At 36.0% G+C, this 20,952-nt stretch overlaps 1 protein-coding gene across 1 annotated transcript in view; it reads right to left on the reverse strand.

Annotated features, from left to right (window-relative positions):
- RANBP17 (RAN binding protein 17) overlaps positions 1 to 20,952 on the reverse strand; it is a 344,793-nt gene that overhangs the window by 273,145 nt on the left and 50,696 nt on the right. The window contains exons 10-12 of the mRNA XM_044664454.1: positions 18,095 to 18,241; positions 17,715 to 17,887; positions 17,135 to 17,328 (exon numbers count right to left, since the gene is read on the reverse strand). Coding sequence (XP_044520389.1) covers positions 17,135 to 17,328; positions 17,715 to 17,887; positions 18,095 to 18,241 — 514 coding nt within the window. The remainder of the gene's footprint in view (positions 1 to 17,134; positions 17,329 to 17,714; positions 17,888 to 18,094; positions 18,242 to 20,952) is intronic.

Raw genomic sequence — 20,952 nt, forward strand, 5'->3', positions numbered from 1 at the left:
GCATTTCCTTTCCTTTGGCCCCCTTTTTAAAAAGTTTGCCCATCACTGGTATAGACTAATATCTCACGCTATCTACCAAGATAAGGTCAAAATGGGGAAATAATTTAGACATAAAAGATGACATCATAAACAAATTAGAGGAGCATGGACCACTTTACCTGTTAGATTTATGACCAAACAAAAGAAAGATAGCATTGTGGCATGTAAGATGGATAATTTTGAATATGTCAAATTAAAAAGGTTTTGCAAACCAATGTAAGCCAAAATTAGAAGGAAAGCAGGAAACTGGGGGAGCAAATTACAGCAAGTTCCTCTGATAAAGGCATTATTTCTCAAATATATAAGGAACGAAGTCAAATTTATGGAAATATGGGTCATTCCCCAATTGATAAATGAATCAAAGAATATGGAGAAGGGACATTAATGCACCATTGATGAAGTTGTGAATTGATTCATCCATTCTGGAGAGCAATTTCAAACTATGCCCACAGGGTTTATAAAACTGTACATACTCTTTGACCCAGTAATATTATCAATATATCTGCACCATAAAAAAAAAAGGATTAGGACCTATATGTATAAAATATGTATAACAGCTCTTTTCGTAGCGGCAAAGAATTGGAAATTGAGGGGATGCCTATCAGTCTGGAAATGGCTAAACAAGTTGTGGTATATGATTGTGATAGAATACTCTTGGTGCTGTGAAGAGTGAATCAAACTTTCTTTGTCTATCAATTAGCAATTTTTAAATTAATCAACCAAAAACTTAAAACACCCCTACTTAAAACTAAGTAAGGGAGGGGGGCAGCTGGGTGGCTCAGTGGATTGAGAGCCAGGCCTAGAGACAGGAGGTCCTAGGTTCAAATCCGGCCTCAGACACTTCCCAGCTGTGTGACCCTGGGCAAGTCACTTGACCCCATTGCCTACTCTTACCAATCTTCCACCTATAAGTCAATACACAGAAGTAAAGGGTTTAAAATTAAAAAAAAAAAAAAAAAAACCTAAGTAAGGGAGTTTCCAAGTCACTTACTAAAGTGAGTGACAACTTCAGAGGCCATGGACCACCCCCTGGGCAGTGCCAAGCAAATTGAAAGCTGCACTGTTCCTGTAAAGTGGAGGAAGGGACAGGAAGTGATGTGGGCAAAGGACTATAAAAAGTCCTGAACTTTCTGAGAGAACTTCGGCTGGTAACTTGGCTTTTGGAGGTGGCTTTGGACTTGACCTTTGGCTTGGACCTTGACTTTGGCTCTTGGACTGCTTCTTGGAGGATTGCTCCTGGATCTCATCTTGTGTGAGTGAATAGCTGGCCTTCCTTTCCTAGCTTCTGGAGAGATTAGTTCTGGAAAGGCCTTCCTTTCTTTAGGAGGCTGAATAGGTAGAGCTCTTGCATAAAATATCACTGGGTCCTCTGGCTGAGGGTTAATGAGCCCTTCCAGGGTTGAGTGAGACACCAGAGCAACATTTAGTGTGACAGGCTAGACAATTTCTCTACCCTCTTCTTAAATTTCTCTACTTTCACTCTTTCTACCGCTTTGTAAAAAAACGCTACTACAAGTCATTTTGACTTGAGCTATAATATTTTAAATCAGTGATCACAATATTACCTTAGAATTCTCATATTTAGTCAAACCCTAAATTTAATTTCTTACAGTGCTACAAGAAATTATAAAGCACAATACTTTCAGAAAATTCTGTGAACTTATATAAACTGATACAAAATGAAATGAGTAGAACCAAGAGACCATTGTATATAATAACAATAATATCATATGATAACTTAGCTATTCTCAACAATACAGTGATCCAAAACAGTCCTGAAAGACTTAAGAAGAAAAATGCTATCCTCTTTCAGAGAAAGAACTGATGAAGTATATATGTGGCTAGAAGAATACCTTTTTTGCTTTTTTAATTATTCTTGGGGTTTTTTTGGTCTGTGTTTTCTTTTGCAATGTGGCTAATATGGAAATGTTTTGCATGATTGCACATGTATATATCACATTGCTTACCTTCTCAAGGTGGGGAAAGGGAAGGCAAGGAGAGAATTTGGAACCCCAAATTATAAAGATTTTTTTACATGTAACTGAGGGGAAAAGGCACAGGGTAGAGGTGGTGTACTGAATCATAGTTCACATGAAAAAGACACACAAGTTTTAGTGGACTGCAGGTGAGATATAGCAATTTAATCAATCTTGAGCTAAATTAATAAAAGGACAGGAACTGGAATGAGGGAGATAAAAAATTTTGCTGTAGTACTCTAGTCAGATCACATCTGGAGTACTGTACTCAGTTTCAAGTTATCACATATAAAAAGACACTGCCAATAGGAGGACCAGAGAAGGGTGAACAGGATATTGAATGTGTGTGTGTGTGTTGTATATATCATAATTATTGCCAAACTGTGCCATATGAGGGTGAGTTGAAGGAATTGGAGATGTTTACCTTGACAGCTTTCTTCAGATATCTGAAGGTCTATCATGTTAAAGTGATCAGATTTATTTTGCTTGGCCCCTGGGGACAGGACTAGGAGCAACTGGGAGAAGTGGCAGAGACATATTGTAGCTCGGTATAAGGGAAAATGTTTCCAATAATTTGTTCTGGATTTCCTCCATTTTTTTATTGGCCAGTGCCTTATGTGATTTTTTTAGTTTATTTCATGAATAAATGTGCTATTGATAAGTGACAGATCAAGTGACTGTGTAGAAATGAATCTATTTATTGCTTACTGTATACTGAAACCAACAGTACAAATCCCATTTTGAAGAACTTCCTCCCTCAGTAGAAGAATCAATTGCATTAGAAAGTTTATTTAAAGTAATTGTTTTATAGTGGATAGAGAACTAGCCTTTAAAACTAGGAAGCTCCAGGTTCAAGTCCTTTCTCTGCCATATATAGGCTATGTGATGCCAGATAAGTGACAATCTCTGAGGGTCCTATGTATGTGCAGAGAACGTGTCAACCTGTACTGGCAGAGGGAGTTTCCTTAGCTAAAAGGTTCCTATACTAATAAAATCCCAAGACCAGGCCTTATCCCTGTCATCATAATATAATTTTCTTTCTCATATACTAGAGAATCATTTTTTAAAAAAAATATATAATTTTTAAAAATTTCTTACCTTTCTCATAAAAAGATATGCTTTTTTTTTCCATTTTATAACTTTTGCAAGAAGCCTTAGGGTCAACTTTTATTTCTTCCCCACTTCCCATTCCAAGTTCTACTCCTATCTTTCTAAAATATGGTGCTTTTTCCAAAGTAATTCTCAGTATAACTATTATCACTTAAACTGATCAGGCCACCTACCTTGAAATAATGAATGACTCTCAAGTCATCTTTAGGTTAATTATGAAGGCGACTAAGGCTGCTAAGGGAGTTGAAAGTCTGTCAAGACCAGACAGCTGGAAAGACCAAGAAAGGATTAAAAAAAGTCTACCCACAAGTTTAGCCACATGTATCCTGGCAAAACAGCACTTCCCAAACCTTCAAAGGCAAGACTTTGCTAAAAAGTTATATGAAAAGTGAGATTTCTCTATAAAAATAGAAATCAAATAGACTCAAATTGCTCTCTGCTGAAAATGAACTGCTACTTTCCCAATCCAAATGTGAGAGTTGTGTAAATAGAATTAGCTTGATCCCACTAATAGTCAAAAATCTACTCAACCCAGGCATGCTAATGATGTCACTCTCACCTCCCTTAGTGGGGAGGGGAGACGAGTTACCCACACGTGACAATAAGTAACAAATCAAGAATAAGGGACTGCCCTTTGGGCAGTCCAAATCAATGTAGAAACTGCCATTTGTCCATTTGAATTAGAGGTGGACCACAGGAAGTGATGAAAGACACTATCTCTTTAAGTAAGTTAGTGAACTTCCTGTGGGGGCAGTTGCCATCTCGAACTGGAAGAAGAAGCATCTCCTGAGACCACAGACAGATTACGTTCTATATTGTCACGTGGGTAAGTTAGGCTGACTTCCTTGGCCTAGCTGGGCCAATTCTAAACTCTGCCTATCTGGCTGTTGGGCCCTGTGGCTTACAGCTTCATTATTAAGCTTTATAACCTTCTTCTCTCTCAGTCCAGGCCAAAGGCCTGGACTAGCCTCTACTTTTCTCTTTATTCCTACTTTTACCTACCGATTGTAAATAAACTCTTCAACCCGATGCTGACTTGGGTCTGATTTAATTACGGAATCAACCTAAATTGTTGATTCCTGGCGGCCACATATTTTAATATATATCTATAAATACCTAAATTTTATTCCTTACAAGAGTTGAGAAGAGATGATGACTCAATATAGGACCTGTCCCAACATTCTAGCATCCTTCTCCATCATCTTGGAACCCACCCACATATATGATATCCCCTTTAGGAAACTTTCCTTAGATATTTAAGTTATATGCTTGGGCTATTCTTTTTTTGAGTAATATAGTAATAATATCATTTAAATATACACTTAGTTAGCATTTACTACCAATGTTGAAGAAGGAGGAAGAAAACTTGATTATTTCTAGTCTTTGAAATTGACCATTACTTCATCTCAGCTACACAAAGAGATAACTTTGATCTTGTCTTCACTTACAAGTATTCCAATCATATTATGACCAATGTCTTCTAAAAATCATTTGAGCAACCAGCATTTATTATTCCTTCCTTCCTTATGTCTTATTCCTCATAAGTCTATTCATCTTATCTGCTATTTCCAATCCCTCCAATTCTAAGTTCTTTAGGCTATACTCTCTTGCCAATCTTGACTTCCTAATTTTAAATTACATATTATCTACTAGAAAATCTCTTACTCCTTTATTGAAATGATATTTATGCCATGACAAATAGTTTCCCCCCCAACTTCAGATTTATGTGCTACAGAATAGAGCTAGAAAGTCCACCATAGACTATGTTATATAATCTGATACGGGTCCTCTCTACAGATTGGAAATACTTTTCCTCCCAAATTAATTGGGTAAACTTCCCAAAACCAGGGACAGTTTTCCTTTTCTATTTGCAAATCCCTCATCCCACCCTCTGCCCCAAATGAGCATTTTAACCATAGTAAACACTTAAGATTGCTTTTTCTTTCATTCTTTACTTCATTCCTTCCTTTACTCCTTCCTCTCTTCACTTTCTTCTTTCATTCTTTTTAGTTTCCTCCCAATTATTCTCTTCTCTTTTTTTCCCCTTTCTTCCTCGGAGCTTCCTGACTCAAAAGTCAGTGATATACAATGTTACTAGCTGCCTCATGGTAGGGGTTCAATCACCACTTCACTCCAGGTGACTCTCAGATCTATTTATCCAGCCCTAAACTTTCTCCTAAGTTGCAAGTCCATACTATCAATTTCCTACTCCAGTGATGGTGAACCTATGGCATGGCTGCCAAAGATGGCACGCAGAGGGTTCTCTGTGGGCTCTTGGCTGCCCTCCCTACTCCTCACCCCTAGAATTTGTTACTAGAATGGCAGAGGGATTCAGGCAGAGCTTCTCCTCTTCCCTTCTCCCCCACATCTGACAACATTTTCCCACATCACCTACCCTTCCACCCAGCAGCCCAATGAGAGTGCTTCCTTCCTTTCCTGTCTGGGGTAATGGGAGCAACTCACAGGTGGCAGAGCTGGAGGGGAACAGAGTAATGTATATGCTAGATCAATAAAATAAAGGATAGGTTGGTTTAAAGGTGTCCTACTTGCCTACAGGAAACTAAACCCACAAAGTCTAATTACCAAAACCACAACCACCCTTCCTCCCAGAGCCCAAAGGGAAATTCAGATAAGATAATAGGGATATAATATGGAGAAGGTCAGGGAGAGGTCCAGAGAAATCAGCTAGGTTCAAATTGCCAGAGACAAAAAGCACAGGCCAAAGCAAAGCCGAAAGCCAAAAGCAGAGCCTCAGTTGGACCTTCCACTCTTTTCAAATCTCAGGTTCCAACTGCCTTTTGTATCAAGATTCCAAGGCTTAACTGCCAGGGGTATTTACAGTTGACTCCTTGCAAGAGCAAAAGCCTCTGTTGCATCCTTGCATTACAGCATGCACCTAGTGTTCATGGGGAGGGGCACAGCAAGTGGTCTCTTAAAGATTCGTCATCACTGTTTTTTTTGGTATTTCAAACTGAATATACTGAAATCATTTCAAGCATATGTTCAAATCAGAATTCATTCTTTCCTATAATACTTTCCTTTTCCCAAACTTCCCTGATATTTCAAAGATGATACTATCCTTTTTAATCATTCCTGATTGTACAACCTCAGTATCTTCCTTAATATATTTTAATTTACTTAATTTACTCCATATATCGCAACCTTGTTTCTATATTTATATATATTTTGCATCCATTCTTTTCTCTGCATTCATACAGAAGCTAAACTGATTCAGATCTTCATCACTTAAGAGCCTGGATTATGGCAATATACTCCTACTTTGTCCCCTTGCTTATCTCTTGTCCTCTAAATAGGCATCAAAGTGATTTTCCTAAATCATAGGGCTAATCTTTTTACTCGCTTACTCAATAGACTCCAGAAGAACCCTACTGCCTCTAAAATTAGATACAAATTCACCTATCTGATATTTTAGTCCCTCTTCACAATTCAGTCCCTTCCTATCTTTCTATTCTTTTTTCCTTTTTAAAAAATATATTTTAAGATTTTTAGTCAACAAAAAATTTGTCTTCTCTTCTTTCCTTCATAAGAAAATAAAAAAAATTAGTAGAAATAATCAAAAACTTTAGCAAAGTTGCAGGATACGAAATAAATGCACATAAATCATCAGCATTTCTACATATTTCCAACATTTTGCAGCAGGAAGAGTTAGAAAGAGAAATTCCATTTAAAATCACCCTAGACAATATAAAATACTTAGGAATCTATCTGCCTAGACAAACACAGGAATTATACAAACACAACTACGAAACCCTTTCCACACAATTAAAACTAGATCTAAACAATTGGAAAAACATTGAGTGCTCATGGGTAGGATGAGCTAACATAATAAAAATGACCATCCTACCCAAATTAATTTACCTATTTAGTGCTATACTTATCAAACTACCAAAAAACTTTTTTACTGAATTAGAAAAAACTATAACAAAGCTCATTTGGAAGAACAAAATACTAAGAATACCAAGGGAAATAATGAAAAAAAAAATGAAGGTAGGTGGCCTAGCAGTACCAGATTTTAAACTGTACTGTAAAGCAGTGGTCATCAAAACAATATGGTACTGATGAAGAGACAGAAGGGAGGATCAGTGGAATAGGCTTGAAGTAAGTGACGTCAGCAAGACAGTCTATGATAAACCCAAAGAACCCAGCTTTTGGGACAAAAATCCACTATTTGACAAAAACTGCTGGGAAAATTGGAAAACAATATGGGAGAGACTAGATTTAGATCAACATCTCACACCCTACACCAAGATAAATTCAGAATGGGTGAATGACTTGAATATAAAGAAGGAAACTATAAATAAATTAGGCGAACACAAAATAGTATACTTGTCAGATCTATGGGAAGGGAAAGATTTTAAAACCAAGCAAGAGTTAGAAAAAATCAAAAAATGTAAAATAAATAATTTTGATAAACTAAAAAGTTTTTGTACAGACAAAACCAATGCTACCAAAATGAGAAGGGAAGCAACAAATTGGGGAAAAACCTTTATAACAAAAAACTCTGACAAAGGTTTAATTACTCAAATTTATAAGGAGCTAAATCAATTGTACAAAAAATCAAGCCATCTCCCAATCGATAAATGGGCAAGGAACATGAATAGGCAATTCTCAGATAAAGAAATCAAAACTATCAATAAGCACATGAGAAAGTGTTCTAAATAATTATTTAATTATCTAAATAATTCTCTAATAATTAGAAAAATGCAAATCAAAACAAGTCTGAGGTATCACCTCACACCTAGCAGATTGGCTAAAATGACAAAGGAGAGTAATGAATGTTGGAGGAGATGTGGCAAAATTGGGGCATTAATGCATTGCTGGTGGAGTTGTGAACGGATCCAACCATTCTGGATGGCAATTTGGAACTATGCCCAAAGGGATTTAAAAGACTATCTGCCGGGGGCAGCTGGGTAGCTCAGTGGATTGAGAGCGGGGCCTAGAGACGGGAGGTCCTAGGTTCAGATCCGGCCTCAGACACTTCCCGGCTGTGTGACCCTGGGCAAGTCACTTGACCCCCATTGCCTACCCTTACCACTCTTCCACCTATAAGTCAATACACAAAAGTTAAGGGTTTAAAAAATTAAAAAAAAAAAAAAAAAAAAAAAGACTATCTGCCTTTTAATCCAGCCATAACACTGCTTGGATTACACCCCAAAGAGATAATAGGGAAAAAGACTTGTACGAAAATATTTATAGCCATGTTCTTTGTGGTGGCAAAAAATTGGAAAATGAAGGAATGTCCTTCGATTGGGGAATGGCTGAACAAATTGTGGTATCTGTTGGTGATGGAATACTATTGTGCTCAAAGGAATAAAGATCTGGAGGAATTCCATGTAAACTGGAATAATCTCCAAGAACTGATGAAGAGTGAAAGGAGCAGATCCAGGAGAACATTGTACACAGAGACTGATACACTGTGGTACAATCGAACATAACAGACTTCTCTACTATCAGCAATGCAAGCATCCAGAGCAAGGCTGAGGGACTTATGAGAAAGAAAACTAGCCACATTCAGAGGAAGAACTGTGGAAGGAGAAACACAGAAGAAAAACAACTGCTTGAACACATGGGCTGATGGGGATATTATTGGGGATGTAGACACTAAAGGATAACTAGTCCAACTATCAATAATATGTAATTAGGTCTTTAAAAAAAATTTTTTTTGAACCCTTACCTTCTGTCTTGGAGTCAATACTGTGTATTGGCTCCAAGGCAGGAAAGTGGTAAGGGCTAGGCAATGGGGGTTAAGTGACTTGCCCAGGGTCACACAGCTGGGAAGTGTCTGAGGCCACATTTGAACCTAGGACCTCCCATCTCTAGGCCTGGCTCTCAATTCACTGAGCTACCCTGCTGCCCCTGGAATTTGGTCTTGATCAATGACACATGTAAAACCCAGTGGAATTGTGCGTTGGGTAAGGGGGGTTAAGGAGGTTTGGGGGAGAGGGAAAAAAACATGAAATATGTAACTATGGGAAAATATTCAAAATTAAAATAAAAAAAGAAAGAAAAACAAAGCCTGTTACAAACATAGAGTCAAGCAAAATACATTTCTGAATTTGTATGTCTAAAAAAAAAGTGCCTCCTCTTGCACTTTGAGTATTTTACCTCTCTTTCTGAAGGTGAACAGCATGTTTCATGATCGTGCTGATCAGAGCTCCTAATTCTTTTGAAATTCTTTTGACCTTATCATCACATTGTTATTATTGTATTTGCCTGGCTTTGTTCACTTTACTCTGCCTCAGTCCATATATAAGGCTTCTCAGGGTTTTTTTAAAAACCATTTTCTTCATCATTTCTTGCAGTATACAAGTATTCCATCATATTTATAAACCATAATTTGTTCAATCATTCCACATTTATGGGTACCTTCTCAGATTCCCATTCTTCACCACCTCCAAAAAAAAGTTTTCATCCTTGGAGTTTGTTTTGCTTAAAACTAATCCCTCTCTTAATTTCAATTCTTTCCTTCTTATTTCTCTGTGGAATGAAATGTATTTCAGTTTCTAATTATTTGTGTGGATTTTTCCTTCAGAGGACAGTGAGATTCAAGTGTCAGCCACTTCCATAGTCCCTTCCTCATTTCTATCCATGCCTACTTCCTCAGTCTTATTAAGTCTCCTACCCTACTCTTATATCCTTGTATATCCCTTTTCAACTTTTCTATTCTTCCCTTAAGATCACTGAGATGTACTAGAACCAGGTCTTATCTAATCTAACTCTATGACTCCTGGAGATTAGTCAAAGGGGACATATGTATCATCTCCCCATATCAGAATATAAGCAGTTTATCCTTGTATAGTCCTTCATCATTGTTTGTTACTGTTTATCTTTTTATGTTTCTCTTAATTCCTGATTCTTCACTTAGAAGTTTATATAAAGCTCTGGTGTTTTCATCAGGAGTGCTTGAAAGTCCTTAATTTCATTAAAGATTCATGTTTTCACTCTGCAGTTTAGCTACTCAGTTTTGCTGGGTAAGTTATTTTTGGCCACAAGCCTATATCATTTACCTTTTGGAATATACTATTCAGAACTTTTTGCTCCTTTATAGTGGGGACTGCTAAATAGTTGATCCTGATTGTGACTCTTTGGTACTTGAATTCTTTCTTTCTGACTGCTTGTAGTATTTTTTTCTTTGACTCAGAAACTCTAGATTTCAGATAATGTTCCTGAAAGTCTTCATTTTGGCATTTCTTTCAGGAGGGGACAGGGGGATTCTTTCTATTTTCACTATGTTCTCTGCTTCTAAGAAGTCTGGGTACTAGCTTCAAACCATGCTACCTCTACCCAACACTCATCACCCCAGTGAACTGGGAGACTCTAAAAAGAAGGCTCTTGCTTTATCCTGTCCCCAACTAACACTCCACCTTATTTCCTTTATTAGTTCCAAATCACAATGCCTCCACCCAGATCATCACTCTCAATTTTCTTCCATCAGAAACTTGGGACTCTGTATGTACTACATTTTAAAATCCTGAATTTGTAAAAGATGAGTGTTTAGCTTATTTTGCTCTCAATCAAACTTCTACTTCACTTTTAGGATATTAGCTTCAACCAATGCATAGCCTTCTACCTCCACTTTCCATGTCCCCATTATTGCCTTATTTCAAAGAAAGTTCCCTGAGGGTAGGGACTGAGTTGGTTGCTTGTATTTATATGCCCAATGTAGAGAATAATGGCTAGAACATAGTAAGTATTTAAAAATTTATAATTCTTCCCTCTCTCCATTTTCTATCTTCCTTTTCTTTCTTTCTTCTTCTATCTTCCTCCTCCCCATTATCTATCATTTCTTTCTCTCTCTCTCCTAGTTTTCTTTCCCTATGTATATATACACACACATATACTTCTCACTTAGCCATATTAGATCCCATGGATTCAAATAACAATACTATGGGGATCAAATTCAAATCTCTATAGCCCACTGTAATTTCTTCCCTGAGCTCCCAGAATATATTGTTAATTGCCTCCTGCATATCTGAATATTCTGAGAGTATATCAAACTCAACATGTCTAAAAAGAAAGTTTATGACTTCTAACCAAGATGGCTCCCTGAATAAAAACAGACTGCCTGGCCTCCGAACACCAAAAAACTGAAATCTGCTCCAAACTAATAATGATGAAGAACTCCAAAGTGAAATTATGGTAATTAACTTTTTCCATCTCAGAACTGCACAGAAAGTCATATCTATATCTATATCTATATCTATATCTATATCTATATCTATATCTATATCTATATCTATATCTATATCTATATGTATTTCTCGTCTACACAAAGCTTGTTTGCAAATACCACAGAGTAAAGGGCTCCCATGAGAAAGCCTCAGGGCATGGAAACCTTGGGAGAATAGTAGGAAGCAGCCTGTTATACCAGGGCTTAGGCAGGAACAAACTAGGTGACAAGAGCTTCAAGGTTCTTAGCACTCTGTCCTTAAATGTAAAAGAGGGCCTATACAGAGCTCCAAATCTCAAAGTTCCAAAAAGGGAACGTATTTAACAGTGAGGGGTGGAAGTCAACATAGAAACCTGGATTAGCTAGAATAAATCTATGCAGGGCTGACCTCCCCCCACCCCCCCAGCACAACAAGCCTCTAGAACAATGGCCTAGGTCAAGAAATAAAGCTAAAGAAATAAGTAAACCAAAAAATACACCAAGTAATATTAAAAATATTTTATATTTAAAAATCCCCCCCAAAAAACAACTCAGAAGAGAAGAGTATCTCTATAACAACATTAAGCAGATTCAAGGGAAAAGGTGACTTTCTACAAAGACTACCTGAAAACTTAGAAGAGATGAAGAAAGAGGACTACCCAGGGGGACATATGAGAAAGAACGCTATCCACATCCAGAGAAAGAACTGTGGGAGTAAAAACACAGAAGAAAAACATAACTGATCACATGGTTCAATGGGCATATGATTGGGGTCATATGGGATCACTTTAAATAATCATTCTATTGCAAATAATAATAATATGGAAATAGGTTTTGGACAATGATACATGTATAACCAAATGGAATTGCTCATCAGCTAAGGAAGTTGGGAGGGAAAGAACAAGAATCATGTAACCATGGAAAAATATTCTAAATAAATTAATTAGTTTAAAAATAAAATAAAATAAAATACAAAGGCTAAAAACCAAATATTGTTTAACCCTGCAAAGCTAAATATCATTCTGCAGAAGGAAAAATAGATCTTTAACGAAAGAGAAGATTTTCAAGCATTTCTGATGAAAAGACCAGAGCTGAATAGGAACTCTAAAACACAAAACCAAGGTCTACAGAAAAACAGAAAGGTAAAATTATTTGAGAAAATGGAAGAGACTGGATAATGATGGAGAGCTAATATTCCAATGAGGAGAAGAAACGAGTGACCTTTTGGAACCTTAATGTCTTCAAAAAGTACTGAGGAAGTTGAAGAAAGAAAAACTGGACCTACTGGTGGATTAGTTCTGGGTTTAAAGAGGGTAAAAAAAAAAGGAAATACATTGTATAGAAAGGAAGAAATAAATGGAACTTGTTACTCTCAGAGCATGTAAAAAGTAGAGTAGATAAACACAAAAGAAGAATTGTGGGGAAACATATGAACCTTTCTTGTTGAAACATACAAAGCAGGCTTGAACATGGACATATAGATACATAACCAGTTTGGCATAGAAATCAAATTCAATAGGAAAACAAGCAGAGATTGGGGTAGGGAAGGGGGAAGAAATGCTCACAAGGAGATCAATCTTCCTGAACCTGAAGCAACTGAAGAGAAAAAAAGAATTAAAAGGGGGGTATGGAATGGGAAGCCCATCAATTGGGCATAATGGGTGAACAAATCATGACATATGAATGTAATGGAATATGTTGCATTGTAAGAAAGAGATCATTTCAAATAACCTTGCTTGGTATAAACTGAAGTCAGGCAAAAGAAGCGGGAGAACAATTTATAGAACAATGACACTAAAGAAAATTAGCTCTGAAAGACTGAAGAATTCTGATGGAAGTAAAAACCAACAATGTTTCCAGAAGACCTATGATGAAGCATGCTACCCACATCCTGACACAAAGATAAAAGATTCAAGTTGTAGAGTCATACATTTCTGGATATACCCTATTTTTGTGGTAGACATATCATCCTAAGTTATTCAGGTTCAAAATTCTGAAGTCATCTTCAACTTCTCCCTTTCCCTAACTCTATATCCAGTCAGTTGCCATTCTTGTCGATTCTACTAGAGGTGGACAAAAACTCTTATTTCCACTCCCTCCCTTTTTTCTACTCACTTTACCACCATTCTATTTCAGGTCATCATCTCTCATCTAGATTATTTCAAGTCTTTTAATTTGTCTTCTTGACTCAAGTGTCTCCCCTCTCCAATCCATCCTCCACACAGTTGCCAAAATAATTCTCCTAAAGTAATGATCTGATCATTTCAGAAGGGCAGTGTGGTATAGTGGAAAGAGTGTGGGACATGGACTTCAACACTTGGTATCTGTGTGTTCATGAGTTAACTTCTCTAAGTAGTTTTCTCACCTGTAAAATGGAGATGATAATACCTGTAACATATAAATCATAGATTTTTAAGGTTCAAATGAGAAAACTTATGTCAAGCACTTTGAAAACTTTTAAGTGCTGTGTAAATATATAAGGTATTATTATTTAGGTGTTTTGTAAATGTTTAAAATGCTATGTAAATACCATGCGTTATTATTCTATTCACTTGATCAAGAATTCTCAGTGCCTCCCTACGGCCTCTAGGATAAAATACAAACTCCACAGTCTGGAATTTAAAGCCTTCCAAATCTTCCCCCAGTCTATCTTAACAGACATTTCATCATAATTTCTTTCATGCCTGGAATGTATTTCAGGCAAATTGATCTATTTGCTCCTACAAACTGCATTCTAGTTCCTCTTCTAACTCCATTATTCTCCTTAGACTGTGTCTAGAATGCACTCTTAACCTCTCAAAACACACTAAGCTTCCTTCAAGGCTTCCTTCAAAGGATACATCTTATGGGGAACCTCTCTTAATTTTCCTAATTTTAAGTGCCTTCTCCTATCTCAAATTCTTTATCTACCTATCTTCTTAGGTAGAATGGAAGCTTTTTATTTGTCTTAGCAATTTCAGATACAAATTACTACTGAATTCAGTTTGTGGTAATGAAATAAAAGGGAGAAGTGAATATAGAATAAATTAGAGAAATAAAGTAAAATTTTAAAATGCTTACATTATAATACATAATAATTGAACCTCCTTACGTTCAGTTTTTCAAGGTACTATCAGTCTCTTCCCCAACAGCTGTTGGAGATAGTGTTCTCTTCCCTCCTGAAGTATCCCAGAGAACTCTTTTTTGGGTTTCTCCTTTTCTATGATACTTTTCTCTTTACTTGTTAAAACCTTCCAGAACAAAGTATGCTCCTTTCAGGCAGTTTCTGTTATTTGTATCTTTGTATTTCCTGTTCTGAGCATATATCAGTTGATTATTGATTGGTAGCATATGATAGGCACTTAACAAATGTTTATTAAATGTGAATTTATAGTCATGTTATTTCATTTATCATATTTCTATATCTTAGATTATTTTTTCCCTTTTCATTCAATACTCTTTTGAAAGAGGACAGATCTTTCTTTTACATTTATTATTTAGTGAGTCTATATTTTTAGAAAATCTAAACTCCAACTCCCTAAGCATATGGAAAAAGTTATATTCTTTAATTAAACTAGGAATGAATAGTTGAGGAAAAAATACATCATTTTAAGACTGCATACATATACTGTCCCTAGTAATTTCCACTGTCAAATTAATATTTTATCACAGGAGCACAAGATCCAGGAAGGGTATAGTATAAGGCTGCCATGAGGACACTAGACTAAACACTGGAATATTAATAGAAAATAATAGTAAAGTGAGTTGTATAAACCTATATAGTCATACCATACTACCCTTTAAAATATAAGACTGAAAAAAAACCCCAAGCAATAAATGACATATTTAGTGACAAAAAAACTTGAATTGCAACTGTGTAGATGGAATAAATCTGATGTGGAGACAGGCTGAATTTCTAAATTTAGTTCTAGTTTTACCACTAACTACTTTGAGCAAGTCATTTAAAACCCTTGAACCTTACTTCCCTCATTAACAAAATGAATACACTAGACTTATCTCCATGGCATATTTTAGCCCACATGGCTTAATGGTTATTCCAAATTTTCTTTAATCCAACGGTTATTCCAGAGTTTTTTTGCTCTTGCTTCTAATATCTTCACACACACTTTAGCAAATGACCTCTCCTACTTTATTGGGAAAATAGAGATCACCTCTGTCTTACCCTTTATTCCATACCTCATTGTCTCCATAGTCATCCATTCTCTTCTTTACACTGGTATCTGACAAAATGGTTGTCTTTCTTTTAAATAAGAGCTTCTATCTATTCTTAATTTCATTCTTATTCCTTTTAACAGTTGGTCTCATTAAACATTCCCTTTTTCTCTCTTTAATCTCTCCCTAGGCTCTTTTCCTAACATTAAAAGAATACAGATGCTTTATTCTTTCATTTCTTCATCCATTCTCAGTTTTCAATTCCTTTCAAACCAGCTTTCTATCCTACCATTTGAATGAAATGAAACACAGAATCTGAGTTGGAAGGGATCTCTGGAGGGCAGAGCCAACAGTTCTGGAACTCCTTTCTAGTCACTACCAGCCCTAGTCAGATTCCTAATGCCCAGATCTCACCAGGGTTTCCCTTTTGTAACAGTTGTTGACTCAGGCCCCGGGCTGCTCAATGAACATGGGTACTCATGAATATTTGATGAAGCAGGAGATAACAATTACAATACTTCTGCTAAGATAGAGAACTTTTAACCTTTACCAAACAATAGATGTTGAGGCCCATCAGGCATAGCTATCTGCCCAGATACTATACTGTAAGGATTCTCTGTGACTTGTCATCCACATTTCTAATATGCCTTAGGGACCAGCTAGCCTTTCCTTTCACCTGACAGCTGAACTCTCCTAGATGTGTTGTCTACCTTAATTTCAAATTTATCTTTATTCCCAGGGATTATGCCTGACACATACTAATTACTTAATACTTTTTCATTCCATTCCATTTTATCTCAGGGTCATTTAGTCCAACTCATACCTGAAAATGAACTCTTTCTACATCATATCCAACAAGAGCTCATCAAGTCTTTCTTTGGAGACCTCTAGGGAGAGGGAATTCAATAACTCCAGAGGAAGTTTATTCTACTTTGAGGTAATTTTAATTGTTAGGAAGATTTTCTTTATGTCAAACCTAAATTTTCCTCTTTGAAGCTTCATCCCACTGCTACTAAGGAGCCAAGGAAAAGACTTCATCCATGTGACAGACCTTCAAAAAAGTGAAGATAGTTACCATGTCCTATCTAAGTCTTCTACTAGTTAAAGATCCCTATTTCCTTCAATTGAACATCATATATCATGAATCTAAGTTGCCTCACCACCTTGGCTGCTCTCCTCTGGACACTGACTTATCAATGTCCTTCTTAAATACGGTCTCACTCTCTAATGATTCTTAATTGCTAAACCTAATATAGGCTTTTCTTAAATCTTTATCAAATGAAACCAAATTGGATAATGGGCATGTAAGTGCATTGAAAAAATATGTAACGTTAAAAGTGTAAGGTGTTACCCTTTTAAGGATAAAAGGAAAGAGAACTGAGGTAGAAAGTCAGTGGATACACACAAACTAACATCATCCATCTCTCTCAGAACTCAAATGATACAGAATAAAACAAACAGAAGAAGCATTCCTAAATTAGAACCATGGACATTTGCTTTAAATGTATAGAGGTGTTCCTTCTGTCCTAGTTGATCTACATAGAAATAATGAAAATTAGTTATTTTAAAATACAGCTCATTGAATAGTAGAGAACTTAATATCATTGTAATAGATAACTAATTTGTAGCAAAGCCTAACAATTAAGTAGCTGATGGTAACCTAAAAGTTAAATTGAATGATACTGACCTTCTTGGATTGCTATATTTACAGATGCTCTGGTAGATGACTGTAGCAGTTTCTGATAATTCTCTGTGCTTTGGTCAAATAATTGTACAAGAAGAGCACATGTCTTTTCATATTCACATCTGCTGACAGTGCACAACTGTTCAAGCTGCTGAAATATAGTTGCTGTATCATCCAGTGGATCATCTAAACCATCTCTGAAAATATACCAGGTGAAGTTAACTAAATATGTTAAAGCATTTTTTAATATTTACAAACAATGCAGAGCCTAATAGTTAACATTTATTAACTGTATACTACATACTATGCATAGTGCTTAAATGCTTTTCAATTATTATCTCATCTGATCCTCACAGCAACCTTGAAAAGTAGTGGCTATTATTATTTCCACTTTACAAATGAGAAAACTGAGGCAAACAGCAGTTAAGTGACTTATCTCAAATCATACAGCTAGTAGATATCTGAGGCTGGATTTGAACTTAGATCTTCCTGATTCTAGGCCCAGTGCTCTATTCCCCCGAACCACCTCACTTCTGCAATATCAAAGACAGGTTTGAACTAAAAACATTTAAATTTTCAGTACCTGATAACTATGGAGACAGATTCCAATCGAGAAGTAATGTATGCCTTTGTGATTTCAGGTGCATATGTATCTAACAGATGAGGCTCCGTTGATTTCACAAAAGGTACAGATGCTACCATTCTCTGCCACAGTGTTAACAAATAATGAACACTGTTGGGTGCAAATTCCCAATGCTATAAAAAAAAACAGCTTATTTTAATTATGCTATGTGTTAACCCATGATAAAAATGAAAATATTCACAATTATGCTAATTAGCCAGGTACAGTTTTTTTGTAGGGGGAAAAACATGCCCACAAATATACAGCATAAACTAAGCCCCCAAATTACTTAAAAAAATTTTTTTTTGTCAAATGATGTTGGTAATTAAATTTCTCCTTACCTGGAGACTAGTAATGGTAAAATTGGCAATCAATCTGATAACTTCGGGATAATCTTTCACCATTATTAATTCTCCCAATTGGTAGTTAGTCTTTAAACGAGCCAAAAATCGACAGAATTCATGGTAACTTCCTGGTTCTGCCAAACCCTGAATCATGAAACATAGCAGAAGTTCATTTTATAGCTATAGAGTTAATAGACAACATGGTATAGAAGTAGAGAAGAGATTTGGAATGGGGAAGACTTGACTGCCATGTCCCTGGTTTGGTAGTCCTGGGCAAGACTCTTTACTTCTCAGCACTTTAGGTAACACTTTAAGACTCAGAATTGCAAAAAAAGGACATTCCCTCACTTGAATTTCAAAAAAGTAACATCTTCAATGTGAATATCAGTGAAAACCAATTAGCATACTATCTTTAAAAATAATTGGTGCTCATTTGTGTCTGATTCTTTGTGACCTACTTTGGGGTTTTCATGGCAAAGATATTGGAGTGATTTGCCATTTCCTTCTCCAAGTTCACTTTATAGGTGTGGAAATTGAGACAAATAGAGTTAAGTGACTTGCCCAGGGTCACACAGCTGGTGTGATTGCCTGAAGCTAGATTTGAATTCAGATCTTCCTGACTCCTGGCCCAACACTCTTATCCACTGAGCCATCTAGCTGTCTCTCTTTAAGAATAATACAGTATTTTGCAGAAAATAGGTACTAAGTAAATATTCTTTGCTTCCAATGATGACTTGTGTAACTAAACATTTTTAAACTATTTTATAGTAAAATTCCATAATTTTGGCAAAATTTAAGCTTCACCTTGAAAAGACAAAGCAAGCACATATTTCTCTGATGCAACATGAAAAAATATGAATTCATAAGTAGCGATATCAAAGAACCATTACTATTTTTGCAATGTTTTCTTTATATCCTCAAAACACTGGTAACACCTTCACTGAAAGAATTAATAAAGACCTACTATAACTCCAAAGTACAATGTAACCTAAGTATCTTTATTGTAATAATAAATCATTTTTAAAACAAAAACATCACAACTAAAAATGAAACTCGTAGGCACACCACACCATTTACCAGCAATACTTTATTTTATTCTGTCACAAAAATTGCAATGGAAGCGGCAATGAATTTGGGGTACTACAGTTTGAAAGCTACAAAATCTTATTTGTCCACAAGAGGGCAAAGGGAATCTCTTCTCAAATGGAAAATGCCACTTATTCAAATACTAACATTACAACTAAGTGGTTTTTCCTTCAACATAAAGAGCTAGATAAGATGGGCATAAAGTTACAGGAATCACTTTGAAAATATTAGTATTTAAAGTCAATATGATGGAAAAGGAAGATATAAAGATAAGATTGTCATTCATTAGTTATTACGTAGCTAATAAAACTTAAGTAAATTGAATAGAAATGTTTGTTTTGGGAAAATACTTGATTTTTTAAAACTGCTTTAAAAAACAGTAAGAAAAAATATATATATATAAACTCCATTGTAAGTGATTCTTTTTCTGAAAATCCAAATACCCTAATTGTGACTAACTTTACTCAATATGCCTAAGTTCATCATCCTTACCTTAGTCATACACAGAGAAGGAATTTATGGGAAAATTAGCTAGTTTGAAAAAACTCAAAGATGTTAACAGTACCTTTCATCTAATCTTTAATTAAAAAGAAATAAAAAGTAGCCAAATAAAAGTTTAATTATATTTGGATCAGAGTGTTTGAAATTTACCTTCAAGTGCCTGCATCTTCTTAGATTCTAACTAACCAATCCCAAATCCCAAATCCCTCACCATCTCTAATTGCAGGCTGTTTGGCAAATAAACTTTGAGCTTTAAGGATATCATTAAGCAGCTCTTGCATATAAAAGGGTTAGACTTGTTCTCTAACTCTTTTTTCCATATTCAGACAACAAGCATTTAAGCTCTTATTATCAGCTAGGCTCTGTGGTAAGCTATAGGAATACAAAGAAAAGCCTTTAAAACAGCTCCAGATCTCAAGAACCTCACATTTTAATGTGGGAGATTTTTCTAGATATTTAGATATATAAAAGATATATTCAATATTCAAATATACGCAAGGTATACTCAAACTTTATGAAGATCTGAAAAGTGAGGAATTAGCAGTTTAGAGGTAGCGGGTGAAAACTAAGAAAACTGCTACAAATGGTGGCATTTGAGTTGTGTCCTGAAAAAAAAAGAAACTAAGACTAAGAAAAGTGTCCTAAGACACTAAGAAAAGGAGAGGGGGCAAAGCATTTCCGGTATGAGGGAGAGTTAGTGCAAATGCCTGAAGACAGATCATGTTCACGGAATTGCAAGTAGGCCAGTGTAGCTGGATCATACAGTGTGTGTGTAGAGGGGAGTAAGGTACAAGATGGAAAGGGGTCAGGTTTTAAAGAGCTTTAAATGTTAAAAAAAAAAAAAAAAGACTTTATCTTTGATCCTGGAATTAACAGGGAATCCCTGCCATTCAATGTCCAAGGATGTCACATGGTCAAAATTATACTTAGAAAAATCACCTTGGTAGTAATTGGATGATGGATTGGAGTGGAGAGAGACTTGAGAGAAGAGAGATCAGCAGTATAGGTAAGAGGTGATGGGGGCCTGAAAGAGAAGCTGAGGGCTGTATGAGTGGAAAGTAGGTGACAAACATGAGAGGCATTATAAAAATAGAAATGTTAAGTTGGCAGTGGATTTGAAATGGAGGTGTACAGAGTTAATGAGGGATTGTGAGCCTGGGTGATTGGGAAGATGGTGATGTCCTTAACAGTGACATAGAAATTTGGAAGAGCATAAAATCTGGGAATAAAGATAAAAAGTTCTGGTTCTGGACCATGGCTGAGTTTGT

The sequence above is a fragment of the Gracilinanus agilis genome, chromosome 2 (assembly GCF_016433145.1).
Source record: "Gracilinanus agilis isolate LMUSP501 chromosome 2, AgileGrace, whole genome shotgun sequence".
Lineage (NCBI taxonomy): Eukaryota > Metazoa > Chordata > Mammalia > Didelphimorphia > Didelphidae > Gracilinanus > Gracilinanus agilis.